Raw genomic sequence first — 14,790 nt, forward strand, 5'->3', positions numbered from 1 at the left:
TCATTATTTTACTTTTACTCCCATTCAAAAATAGTCTGTTTTTGTCAAAACACCTCTTTAATGTGTTCATTTATTCTGTTATTTTTTGTATGACATTCTGTGTTTTCTCTCCTGAACTAAACGGTCGTGTCGTCTGCAAATAATCCTAACTTTTTGGAACTTAGTCATACGTACTTTACAAATACTGTTTATAGAGAAATTGAACAATCATGCAACATGTGTAAGTAAGCTGATTTACCCAATGTCTTATTGATTCATATTATTACCACATTTTGCATATATATATATATATATTTTATTAATTTATTTATATTTAGATAATACATTATATAAATTAGGCTGCACGGTGGACAGGGGTTAGTGCATGTGCCTCACAATACGAAGGTCCTGAGTTCAATCCCAGGCTCGGGATCTAACTGTGCAGAGTTTGCATGTTCTCCCCGTGACTGCATGGCTTCTACTCCGGCACCTGGGGATAGGCCCCTCCCACCTCCAAAGACATGCACCTGGGGATAGGCCCCTACACCTCCAAAGACATGCACCTGGGGATAGGCCCCTCCCACCTCCAAAGACATGCACCTGGGGATAGGTTGATTGGCAACACTAAATGGTCCCTAGTGTGTGAATGTTGTCTGTCTGTGATGAGGTGGTGACTTGTCCAGGGTGTACCCCGCCTTTTGCCCGAATGCAGCTGAGATAGGCTCCAGCATCCCCCGCTACCCTGAAAGGAACAAGCGGTAGAAAATGGATGGATGGATGGATTATATAAATTATTGAAATGTAAAATATTATTTGTTGAAGACTATATATATATAACATATATTTATGTATTTATATATATTTACCTTGACAAACAATAATTAACATTTCAAATTGTACAACAGCAAAAACATGTGCAAGAGAAAGGGTGAGAATGAAAATAAAAGCTGACATACAAACCCTGTTTCCATATGAGTTGGGAAATGGTGTTAGATGTAAATATAAACGGGATACAATGATTTGCAAATCATTTTCAAGCCATATTCAGTTGAATATGCTACAAAGACAACATATTTCATGTTCAAACTCATGAATTGATTTTTTTTGTGCAAATAATAATGACCTTAGAATGTCATGGCTGCAACACGTGCCAAAGTAGTTGTGAAAGGGCATGTTCACCACTGTGTTACATGGCCTTTCCTTTGAACAACACTCAGTTTTGGTTTGGGAAGTGAGGAGACACATTTTTGAAGTGGAATTCTTTCCCATTCTTGCTTGATGTACAGCTTAAGTTGTTCAACAGTCCGGGGGTCTCCCTTCTGCTATTTTAGGTGCCACACATTTTCAATGTCTGGACTACAGGCAGGCCAGTCTAGTACCCGCACTCTTTTACTATGAAGCCACGTTGATGTAACACGTGGCTTGGCATTGTCTTGCTGAAATAAGCAGGGGCGTCCATGGTAACATTGCTTGGATGGCAACATATGTTGCTCCAAAAGCTGTATGTACCTTTCAGCATTAATGGTGCCTTCACAGATGTGTAAGTTACCCATGTCTTGGCCACTAATACACCCCCATACCATCACACATGCTGACTTTTACACTTTGCGCCTAGAACAATCCGGATGGTTCTTTTCCTCTTTGGTCCGGAGGACACGACGTCCACAGTTTCCAAAAACAATTTGAAATGTGGACTCATCAGACCACAGAACACTTTTCCACTTTGTATCAGTCCATCTTAGATGAGCTCGGCGTTTCTGGGTGTTGTTGATAAACGGTTTTCGTCTTGCATAGGAGAGTTTTAACTTGCACTTACAGATGTAGCGACCAACTGTAGTTACTGACAGTGGGTTTCTGAAGTGTTCCATGTGGTGATATCCTTTACACACTGATGTGGCTTGTTGATGCAGTACAGCCTGAGGGATGGAAGGTCACGGGCTTAGCTGCTTACCTGCAGTGATTTCTCCACATTCTCTCAACCCTTTGATGATATTACGGAGCGTAGATGGTGAAATCCCTCAATTCCTTGCAATAGCTGCTTGAGAAAGGTTGTTCTTAAACTGTTCAACAATTTGCTCAGGCATTTGTTGACAAAGTGGTGACCCTCGCCCCATCCTTGTTTGTGAATGACTGAGCATTTCATGGAATCTACTTTTATACCCAATTATGGCACCCACCTGTTCCTAATTAGCCTGTTCACCTGTGGGATGTTCCAAATAAGTGTTTGATGAGCATTCCTCAACTTTATCAGTATTTATTGCCACCTTTCCCAACTTCTTTGTCACGTGTTGCTGCCATCAAATTATAAAGTTAATGATTATTTGCAAAAAGAAAAATGTTTATGAGTTTGAACATGAAATATGTTGTCTTTGTAGCATATTCAACTGAATATGGCTTGAAAAGGATTTGTAAATCATTGTATTCCGTTTATATTTACATCTAACACCATTTCCCAACTCATGGAAACGGGGTTTGTTTTATTTGGATGGATCATGTTGTCACAATTTGTTACCAGAGTGTGGAAAGTTGTAGCGTTTTTTTGTTGTGCTGAGCAGGCTGCCAGTCTTCTACACATTAAAACAAGCCTTCAAAGTGGATCTCTTGTTCTACATAGAGTCAACAACAACAACAACAACAACAACGGGTTGACACGCTTTATTGGAACAATTGCACACATGTCTGAGAAGGAAGGGAAGAAAGTGACACTGCATGAAGGAAGATTGGAAGACAGACATTTACAGGCTGAAGAGAAAGAGTCTTGCAGGGCTTGAAAGCGGTGCGGTGCGGCAGCAAAAATAATATTTACACAGGAGGAGTACATGCGGAGTCCATTTAGCGTACCCTTAAATGTTGGCCTCCGAGGTCACCTGACATGTATGTACTGCACTGCAAGGTAGGAAAAGGGCAAGGCAACAACTAGAGGAAGACCACAGATAATGGAGCGGGTCATGTGACACTCCAAACCAGGAAGATAGGGAAAAACACTGTCCTCCTGAGGTGACGTAACCCCAGAAATGATAAGGAAATGTGTCATAAGCTTTTGAAGCGCTGCTCTACAGAGGAATCTTTCTGCATAGCAAGTAAGCCTGCTGTCTTATTGTGGAACTTTAACCAGGTGGTCAATGATTAGGATCCTCACGTAGCCCTCTTTGGATCCTTTTAGACAAAATGCGTGTGCGAGGGGAGGGGAGGGGAGGGCAGGGGAGGGGAGGGGGGGTCAACAAAGTGCAACACGTCTTAGAAAGCAAAGCCACCGAAAACATTCAAGATGATTAGTTTTTTATCAAGTTGGTCCTCTTCTCACTGCTGGCTGACCCCCATCTGGCCTGCTTCACCCTCCATGTAATGCTCAAAGGTGTCGTCCTCCATGTCAGGCAGTCCCAGCAGCTGCAATACAAGAGGCTTTGTTTACAACTTGACTTCATAGCAAAACACTTTGCTGCAAAAAGACCTCCCGCCAACATTCCCGGGGCTTTTTTTCTCATTTGCCAGAGCTTTTTCACAAACCTCTTTTGTCAAAAACATTGAATCATCTCACTTTTTATGAACGGCTTTTCAATATGTCAAGTGTTTCTTCTAACCTCCACCTAATCATTGCATCTATCCATTTTATACCACTTGTCCCTTTCGGGGTGTTGGAGCCTATCTCAGCTGCATTCAGGCGGAAGGCGGGGTACACCCTGGACAAGTCACTACCTCATCACAGATAGGGACCATTTAGTGTTGCCAATCAACCTATCCCCAGGTGCATGTCTTTGGAGGTGGGAGGGGCCTATCCCCAGGTGCATGTCTTTGGAGGTGGGAGGGGCCTATCCCCAGGTGCATGTCTTTGGAGGTGGGAGGGGCCTATCCCCAGGTGCATGTCTTTGGAGGTGGGAGGAAGTAGAACCCAGGCAGTCACGGGGAGAACATGCAAACTCCACACAGAAAGATCCTGAGCCCGGGATTGAACTCAGGACCTTGGTATTGTGAGGCACATGCACTAACCCCTGTGCCACCGTGAATTTCAAGAAGAACAAGTGTTGTATTGATGTTGTACTCCTTTTACAGCACACAGACTTAAAAGTGGACACTAGCTGGCTGTAAAAGCACATCTCATTGTCAAATGACTATTCTGTTTTCATTCATGATACCTAAGGGCTGTGAATCTTTGGGTACCGCACCATTCTCCTTCCATTCGCTTCGGGGGGGGTAATGATTCGATTAAGAATCGATTCTCCATTCCAAACGATTCTCGATTCAAAATCAATACTTTTTTAATGACATTAGGTGCCAGTTTTATGATGAACTACATCCCTCCGTTCAATAGATAACAGCTCTGATACATTTCTATATTACTTCAAATAATAATTCTACCCAAAAACTTTAATAAAATCAAATACAAACAAGACAAGTATCCAACACGTCTGTGTTCTAAAGCGAATCTGTACAGTAGATATGGATCATCTACATCGATTAAGAACCATTACAAATAGGAATCATGAAGATGGATTGTTTTTAAACACCACCCCTAGAAATAAAAAGACAATATAACATACATCCATAAACGTGGACGCATGTGAAAAAGTGCAATATATTTATCTGTACAGCAATCTATTTATTTATTTATATATATTTATTTATTTTATACTGTATATATATTTATATATTATTTATATATATTTATTTATTTATATATGCACCTTATTGCTTTTTTTATCCTGCACTACCATGAGCTTATGTAACGAAATGTCGTTCTTATCTGTGCTGTAAAGTTCAAATTTGAATGACAATAAAAAGGAAGTCTAAGTCTAAGTGTAAGTCTAAGTGTAAGTCTAAGTCTAAGTGTAAGTCTAAGTCTATGTCTAATTACAGACGACGGCTTCCGCTGTCTGCTCTGTGGTCCACAGCTTGCAGACATGTTTTACACTTGAAACGTCTTTGTCCATCTCAAACATTCATTTATGTTCCAACACATTTACCCTTGCCCCTAAAGAACATCTGTGAACATGAATCAATTGAAGTGGACCCCGACTTAAACACGTTGAAAAACTTATTGGGGTGTTACCATTTAGTGGTCAATTGTACGGAATATGTACTTCACTGTGCAACCTACTAATAAAAGTCTCAATCAATCAATCAAAACCGCCATCTGTAGTGATAATGTTTGTTGGTAAATGAGAGACGATGCGAGATTAACATCACACTTCAACATCTCTAACATGTAAATGTTGCATCTTTGTTAGGTCAGCATTGCAAAGGAAAACATGTTCTTAGTTGTCTTACCTTGGGTAAATAAATATATAAATACATGTAAACTAGGAAGTCAAATGATGCTACTTTGTCCAACTTCCCCGCGTTTTTTGTCCAACCGCCCTTGATTGTCTCCGAGCGGCGCTCAAACGCACACCTCAGTCTTTCTCATTGAAACTTACGTTTGTTTCTTGTGGAGACCAAACAGGAAATGTAACAATATATCAACTATTTCTTGATCAAAACACACAATTGTCATTCTCCAGTGTAGCTCAGATATACTTCCTGTTCTTTTCTGCAGTGCTAAGCCTTCTGGGTAATGGAGTATATAAACATACAATAGCGTCCTGACTTCCTCGTTTACATGTATTGTATATTTATACAGAACATGTTTTCATTTGCAATGCTGACCCGAGCAAATACATTTACATTTAGAGATGTCTTTTCCAATAAAAATGTTATTTCTATGGTTATAATGAATGATTGCCTTGTGACATTCACACATATGTCATTCTACACCAACATTCTTCTGTTATTCTTCTTCTTTAGTGTTTTTGTCCTTGTATAATTCCCACATCGACATTGAATTCTTCAAAGTTTTTCCAAAATTACAGGTGAATTAATTGTTTTCTTTCTGCTACTCCTCCCACATTTTAAAACCGATGTTCAACCCTTCCACCATCAAAACATTCGTCTTAGTCAGGACAATAAAGCTAGTTATATTTTTAAACCGCAAAAATCCCCAGCTTTTTTGGTATTCACGTTTTTCCTCAATATCGAACAAAATAATGGGTAGTGCTGCCACCATTCTCACCTGTGGTTTTAACTACCCCCCTAAAACTAACCTTGACTGCAAATGACTGTTCCACACTATCAGAAAATACAGTTCTGGTACAAAAACATTCATTTTTTGGTTTAAACACCAAACTATCTATTAAACAAGACAAGAAGCAAGGAATCAGGTAGAGACAGAGTTACATTTTGCTCTTGAGGAGAAACGTTTGGGGCTGCACACTCAGTTACAGTCTCCCACCACGCTCTAAGGTACAGCCCCACGCGCTCCTCTATTTATTCAGGAGTTCCCTAGTTGACATCACTGAGGCCGCCTCTAAAGGGAGTGGTCACACATATCATGCAGTACGCACAATACGTGACGGAATGTGCTGGGGGCCTTGTGATTGCCTTGTCTCTGCTTCGTCTGTGTGCTGTCGTCCTATCTTCGTTGAGGTCCTGGTACGTCTTTGGCTGTTAGCGGGCTAAAACAAAGAAAACATCTGCGGCGAGGCCACCCCTCATATGCCATGGAAGATAACAAGTTGTGTGCCCTTCCACAAAGCAGAAAAGAGCACAATAGATAATAACTATAGCAACGGCCTTTAAGCATAAGAGTTGTGTGATAACCTATACATAATTATTCTAACATTTAGTCTGAAAATAGCCCAAAACGCAGAACTGTTGCAGCAATGCATTATGGGTACCCATGTCATTCTGACCAGTTGCACTAATAATGGTATGCTTATGAAGGGAAATTACTGCCAAAACTCCACAAACACACACAAATGTTTTTACTCACATCCAACGATTCGCAAGTAAAAAACTAAACTATTTTTTGCGAGTAAAAAAAGGATTCATAAGTGTGTAAAATAATTTTCTACAAGTGAAATCTTTTGGCGAAAAATTATTTTACATACATCATTTTTTCACTCGCAAAAAAAATAAAATTATATATATATATATATATATATATATATATATAGCATATAATATATAATATATATATATATAGTTCTTTTTGCACCATGACTAGGGAAGGTTATTTGCATTTGGTCATATAAGTTAATGCTGCACATAAATCTCCACTCAGAGCATAAAAAAACATCATTGACCTGCATTGCTTATGTTGTCCACTAGATGGCAGCATCTAAAATGCCAGACTATTGATATATATGGGGCGGCATGGAGTAGTGGGTAGAGTGGCCGTGCCAGAAACCTGAGGGTTGCAGGTTCGCTCCCCGCATCGTAGCCGTTGTGTCTTTGGGCAGGACACCTCACCCTTGCCCCCGGTGCCACCCGCACTGGTGAATGAATGATGAATGATGGGTGGTGCAAACTGGCAGCCACGCTTCCGTCAGTCTACCTCAGGGCAGCTGTGGCTACAAAAGTAGTTTACCACCAGCAGGTGTGAAGGGATGATGAAAGTAGCTTACCACCAGCAGGTGTGAATGAATGATGAAAGTAGCTTACCACCAGCAGGTGTGAAGGGATGATGAAAGTAGCTTACCACCAGCAAGTGTGAAGGGATGATGAAAGTAGCTTACCACCAGCAGGTGTGAAGGGATGATGAAAGTAGCTTACCACCAGCAGGTGTGAAGGGATGATGGCTTCTCACTTCTCCGTAAAGCGCTTCGAGTATCTAGAAAAGTGCTATATAAATCTAATCCATTATCATTATTATTATTATTATTATTATTATATAATTGCAATCTCCTTGTGGGAAGATTCCTTATTAATTTGACGGTTTCCAACTTTGAATAATAAAAAAAATGGCCAATATTTCCAAACTTCCCAAGCTTAACTTCCCGTGGTAAATTTCCGGAAATTTACCGGAAACTTTCCACCCCTTTGCAACCGTGTTGGAGAGCCAAGAGTTTGTGAGGTGGTTGGAGAAGCAGATTGTTGTAGAATTGAGGAGGGCCTGACCTTAGCTGTCTGTGTGCTGTTGAGCAAGGCAGCATTTGAATAAGACAAGCAACATCAATGTTGTCTTACAGGCCTGAAGGACGTGAAGACCTTCTGCAGCACCTCCAGCAGGGTCTTCTTGCCGCAGGACGAGATGTAGTCCTGAGCCAGCTGGAGGAAAGGTAGGCAGTCCTCGCTCTCGCTCCACACGTGCTGCACAAACACAGCAAATACTGTACATCATTGTCACAACAGGAAGTGAAGCTGGGTCAGGATGAAGCTAGACGTAGGAGCGGATCACATAAACAACAATGGCTGTGCACTTGTGCTGCAAAGTCCTAAAAGGCCGCCGCTTCTTATTACAGGCGACATCAAAACACAAGCATGAACTGAAAGATGAATTCTGTCTATTTAATGATCTGTGCCCTTACTTTTGTGGTAAGATCAATCAATCAATCAATCAATCAATGTTTACTTATATAGCCCCAAATCAGCAGTGTCTCAAAGGGCTGCACAAGCCACAACCACATCCTGGGCTCAGATCCCACATCAGGGCAAGAAAAAACTCAACCCAATGGGATGACAATGAGAAACATTGGAGAGGTTTCTCATTGTCCCCACACACACCTGGGCAAGGTGCAATGGACGTCGAGTGGATCTAGCATAATAGTGAGAGTCCAGTCCATAGTGGATCTAACATAATAGTGAGAGTCCAGTCCATAGTGGATCTAACATAATAGTGAGAGTCCAGTCCATAGTGGATCTAACATAATAGTGTGAGAGTCCAGTCCATAGTGGATCTAACATAATAGTGAGAGTCCAGTCCATAGTGGATCTAACATAATAGTGAGAGTCCAGTCCATAGTGGATCTAACATAATAGTGTGAGAGTCCAGTCCATAGTGGACCTAACATAATAGTGTGAGAGTCCAGTCCATAGTGGATCTAACATAATAGTGAGAGTCCAGTCCATAGTGGATCTAACATAATAGTGAGAGTCCAGTCCATAGTGGATCCAACATAATAGTGAGAGTCCAGTCCATAGTGGATCTAACATAATAGTGTGAGAGTCCAGTCCATAGTGGATCTAACATAATAGTGTGAGAGTCCAGTCCATAGTGGATCTAACATAATAGTGTGAGAGTCCAGTCCATAGTGGATCTAACATAATAGTGAGAGTCCAGTCCATAGTGGATCTAACATAATAGTGTGAGAGTCCAGTCCATAGTGGATCCAACATAATAGTGAGAGTCCAGTCCATAGTGGATCTAACATAATAGTGAGAGTCCAGTCCATAGTGGATCTAACATAATAGTGAGAGTCCAGTCCATAGTGGATCTAACATAATAGTGTGAGAGTCCAGTCCATAGTGGATCTAACATAATAGTGAGAGTCCAGTCCATAGTGGATCTAACATAATAGTGAGAGTCCAGTCCATAGTGGATCTAACATAATAGTGAGAGTCCAGTCCATAGTGGATCTAACATAATAGTGAGAGTCCAGTCCATAGTGGATCTGACATAATAGTGAGAGTCCAGTCCATAGTGGATCTAACATAATAGTGTGAGAGTCCAGTCCATAGTGGATCTAACATAATAGTGAGAGTCCAGTCCATAGTGGATCTAACATAATAGTGTGAGAGTCCAGTCAATAGTGGATCTAACATAATAGTGAGAGTCCAGTCCATAGTGGATCTAACATAATAGTGAGAGTCCAGTCCATAGTGGATCTAACATAATAGTGAGAGTCCAGTCCATAGTGGATCTAACATAATAGTGAGAGTCCAGTCCATAGTGGATCTAACATAATAGTGAGAGTCCAGTCCATAGTGGATCTAACATAATAGTGAGAGTCCAGTCCATACTGGATCTAACATAATAGTGTGAGAGTCCAGTCCATAGTGGATCTAATATAATAGTGAGAGTCCAGTCCATAGTGGATCTAACATAATAGTGAGAGTCCAGTCCATAGTGGATCCAACATAATAGTGAGAGTCCAGTCCATAGTGGATCTAACATAATAGTGAGAGTCCAGTCCATAGTGGATCTGACATAATAGTGAGAGTCCAGTCCATAGTGGATCTAACATAATAGTGTGTGAGTCCAGTCCATAGTGGATCTAACATAATAGTGAGAGTCCAGTCCATAGTGGATCTAACATAATAGTGTGAGAGTCCAGTCCATAGTGGATCTAACATAATAGTGTGAGAGTCCAGTCCATAGTGGATCTAACATAATAGTGTGAGAGTCCAGTCCATAGTGGATCTAACATAATAGTGTGAGAGTCCAGTCCATAGTGGATCTAACATAATAGTGAGAGTCCAGTCCATAGTGGATCTAACATAATAGTGTGAGAGTCCAGTCCATAGTGGATCTAATATAATAGTGTGAGAGTCCAGTCCATAGTGGATCTAACATAATAGTGAGAGTCCAGTCCATAGTGGATCTGACATAATAGTGAGAGTCCAGTCCATAGTGGATCTAACATAATAGTGTGAGAGTCCAGTCCATAGTGGACCTAACATAATAGTGTGAGAGTCCAGTCCATAGTGGATCTAACATAATAGTGTGAGAGTCCAGTCCATAGTGGATCTAACATAATAGTGTGAGAGTCCAGTCCATAGTGGATCTAACATAATAGTGTGAGAGTCCAGTCCATAGTGGACCTAACATAATAGTGTGAGAGTCCAGTCCATAGTGGATCTAACATAATAGTGAGAGTCCAGTCCATAGTGGATCTAACATAATAGTGAGAGTCCAGTCCATAGTGGATCCAACATAATAGTGAGAGTCCAGTCCATAGTGGATCTAACATAATAGTGTGAGAGTCCAGTCCATAGTGGATCTAACATAATAGTGTGAGAGTCCAGTCCATAGTGGATCTAACATAATAGTGTGAGAGTCCAGTCCATAGTGGATCTAACATAATAGTGAGAGTCCAGTCCATAGTGGATCTAACATAATAGTGTGAGAGTCCAGTCCATAGTGGATCCAACATAATAGTGAGAGTCCAGTCCATAGTGGATCTAACATAATAGTGAGAGTCCAGTCCATAGTGGATCTAACATAATAGTGAGAGTCCAGTCCATAGTGGATCTAACATAATAGTGTGAGAGTCCAGTCCATAGTGGATCTAACATAATAGTGAGAGTCCAGTCCATAGTGGATCTAACATAATAGTGAGAGTCCAGTCCATAGTGGATCTAACATAATAGTGAGAGTCCAGTCCATAGTGGATCTAACATAATAGTGAGAGTCCAGTCCATAGTGGATCTGACATAATAGTGAGAGTCCAGTCCATAGTGGATCTAACATAATAGTGTGAGAGTCCAGTCCATAGTGGATCTAACATAATAGTGAGAGTCCAGTCCATAGTGGATCTAACATAATAGTGTGAGAGTCCAGTCAATAGTGGATCTAACATAATAGTGAGAGTCCAGTCCATAGTGGATCTAACATAATAGTGAGAGTCCAGTCCATAGTGGATCTAACATAATAGTGAGAGTCCAGTCCATAGTGGATCTAACATAATAGTGAGAGTCCAGTCCATAGTGGATCTAACATAATAGTGTGAGAGTCCAGTCCATAGTGGATCTAACATAATAGTGTGAGAGTCCAGTCCATAGTGGATCTAACATAATAGTGTGAGAGTCCAGTCCATAGTGGATCTAACATAATAGTGAGAGTCCAGTCCATAGTGGATCTAACATAATAGTGTGAGAGTCCAGTCCATAGTGGATCTAACATAATAGTGAGAGTCCAGTCCATAGTGGATCTAACATAATAGTGAGAGTCCAGTCCATAGTGGATCTAACATAATAGTGAGAGTCCAGTCCATACTGGATCTAACCAGTGGAGGCTCCTCCATAGAGGTGGAGGAGGCCTGGCCTCCCCAATAATTTGAGAGAAGAGAGAGATTTAAAAAAAACAATAAATATATTTATTTTATTTATTTATTTTAACAAAAAACATATTTTTTTATTTTTTATATTCATATTATTTTAGTTTTGTTCATAAATCTAAATGTTCCCATGGCTAAAACCCAATATTGCAATTGTAAAGCAACAGGCCAGATTTCCCTATCAGTTTGTATTAAGGGAGGCCAGGCCTCCCCTAGGAAATTAGCTTCTCATAGAAGTCAATGTAATGCATGCTTTTTCATGCCAATATGTGATTGGCCAGATCACTGAAAATGGGTGGGCAACGGAGGCCTGGCCTCACCATGCATTGTGTCCAGGGCTGAAAGATTGACATTTTGTTCGTCCAATCACATGCTACTGGTTCATTTGGAATCAATCCTTTCCTTTCCTAATCAACACAGAAGCCATTTTGAGAATTCGCCAGCCACTTCAGTCAAACAAACACTCGCCATAGTGGCTACGAGTGTCCTATCAACTTGTGCTTTTCAGGAAATTTAGAGAACACCCCTGGCTATCATCCGTGAAGTTTATAGCTCATATAGCCAAATACTTTTGCTTAAAACGACCTCGGAAATCGGCGAGATATATATTTGTGCATTGCTACGCACATCGCCTCAATCTCATCCTCTGCCAAGGATTGAAAAACATCCCCAAGGCCAAGGTGTTCTTCGCCACTCTTGGTGGGTTCACATCCTTCTTCAGCAAGTCGACCAAACGAGTGATGATGTTGGAAGAAACCAGGTGTTCCAGAATGCCCAAAAGTGCACCCACACGCTGGAACTTCACCTCTCGTCTCGTCAATACTGTGGCTGAAAACAGAGACCGCCTGATGGAGACATTCACTAACATCATAAATCACCCCTCTATGGATGATGAGTCTATAAGGATGGCAGATGGATTCAATGCAAAGTTAGAAGACTTTGAATTCATGTTTTTGCTTTTTACATTTGAGCAGATTTTTGCACACACAGATGTTGTGTTTGATATTTTGCAGAAGAAAGCAATGGATATTTCCTTCTGTAAAAACAGAGTTAATAGGCTCCTACAAACAATAGAGGAGCTGAGGTCAGAGCAGGTATTTGATAGGATTTTCAGTAAAACAACAGATGTGACAGAGGACCCGGCACATCACAGCAAAAGACGCAGACAAGGTAACGAGGACCCAAGAGAAGTTTACAAGCGACTTTACGACTCCATCCATGTAAGCGTTAAAAATCAGATTGAGCAGAGGTTTCAAAATCTTGAATGTATGAGGTTTATGGAGCTTCTAGATTTTGACCTATATGACTCCTACAAAAAAGAGTTTCCACAGGCAGCATTCACAAGTCTGAAAGATAACTATGGTCATTTATTCGATATGGTAAAACTGAAGTCAGAACTGCAGGTGTTTTACAATAACAAGGACCTCCAGGGCAGCGCTAGGTTGTGTGATTCACTGTGCGCAATGAAAACCAATGAACTGAGCGAAGCAATGCCTGAACTGTACAGACTAATGTGTCTCGTTGCCTCTATCGGGGCTACGTCTGCCGGGGTGGAGAGAAGTTTCTCTTGTCTGAAAAGACTGAAAACGTATGCAAGGAACACAATCGGACAAGATCGACTGAGGAGCTTGGCTATCATCGCACTTGAAAGAAGGATTCTAAAATCTCTTAGAGAGAATCCACAGTGGTATGAAAAGACCATAGACATCTTTGCAGCACAAACAAACAGGAGAATGGACTTTACTTTTAAGTAGGCCTAAATTATTTTTCTAGGCCTAGGCTATATTTCATTTTCTTTTGTACTTTTTTTTTAATTGTTGAAGGGAAACAAAAAGCAGAGACAAGACCGTTTTTGCAATCAACGTTACAGTTTTTTTTAAATCTGGGGATGGATGGCTGAGTTGGACACGTTCTGGATCCACACGACCTGTGAGTATTCTCACTACTTTGCTCTCAAGAAATTGCAGTACAATCTGAATTACTTTTTGGATGAACTGGGTGTCTACCAGTGTTACACCACTAGTTCTCAGTAGTAATAACACTCCATTTCATGTCTCTCAGTAGATGAAGCCAGCTGCAACCCGTAGAGTGGAGTTGTGGAGAGAGCCCCTCGCCCCTCAGCTAAACCAGAGGTGGGTTGAAATCTCTACCAGTGTTATACCACTAGTTCTCAGTAGTAATAGCAGTGTTACACCACTAGTTCTCAGTAGTAATAACACAAAATTTCATGTCCTGTATTTCTCAGTAAATGAAGCCAGCACCAACCTGTGGAGTGGAGTCCAGGAGAGAGCATGCCGCCCCTCAGCTAAACCAGATGTGAGTTGAACTAATTAGATGTCTCTACCAGTGTTACACCACTAGTTCTCAGTAGTAATAACACTCCATTTTGTCTGTGTTTCTCAGCAGATAAAGCCAACTGGAACCATATGTTTACATATTTTATATTAAATATATTGAATAAAACTACATATGATAAAGAAAGTGTTATCTTATCTTTTTTATATGCTAAACTTGATTAAATTGGTGATTACATGTTGAAGCTGTAGAAGAATGAAAAATGTAAGCTAAACAAAATTGTTTTTAACTACATAATTAAAATCCCTGCCTTTTACACATGTTCACTTGGCGTTTATATAACATCCAAACGTCATTTCTCAGCTTAATTATCAGGCAGGCTCATAGACTTACAGCAATGTAATTTCTTCAGGAAGGCACAAGGCTAAGCTCTGCACAATGAATTGCATCAGCAAGAACTTTCTGACTGTAGCTTACACTCCAAATAGTATGCCTTTGGCCAGCACAAAGACAGATAAGAGAACAGGGAACATTCCATCGCGAGTGAAGTGAGCAAGCGGAAAAAAATGGCCTCCTCAATTCTGGAAGTCACCAGCCTCCACTGGATCTAACATAATAGTGTGAGAGTCCAGTCCATAGTGGATCTAATATAATAGTGAGAGTCCAGTCCATAGTGGATCTAACATAATAGTGAGAGTCCAGTCCA

The 14,790-nt window shown here is 40.7% G+C and overlaps 1 protein-coding gene across 1 annotated transcript in view; it reads right to left on the bottom strand.

Moving 5' to 3' along the window:
* Positions 1–2,619: 2,619 nt before the first annotated feature.
* Positions 2,620–14,790, bottom strand: part of LOC133645460 (maturin-like) — a 31,937-nt gene continuing 19,766 nt past the window's right edge. Inside the window, exons 2-3 of the mRNA XM_062040296.1 lie at positions 7,981–8,103; positions 2,620–3,366 (exon numbers count right to left, since the gene is read on the bottom strand). Of these exons, the coding sequence (XP_061896280.1) occupies positions 3,280–3,366; positions 7,981–8,103 (210 nt within the window). The 3' untranslated portion in view covers positions 2,620–3,279. The remainder of the gene's footprint in view (positions 3,367–7,980; positions 8,104–14,790) is intronic.

The sequence above is a fragment of the Entelurus aequoreus genome, unplaced genomic scaffold, assembly GCF_033978785.1.
Source record: "Entelurus aequoreus isolate RoL-2023_Sb unplaced genomic scaffold, RoL_Eaeq_v1.1 HiC_scaffold_112, whole genome shotgun sequence".
In the NCBI taxonomy this organism is placed as follows: Eukaryota; Metazoa; Chordata; class Actinopteri; order Syngnathiformes; family Syngnathidae; genus Entelurus; species Entelurus aequoreus.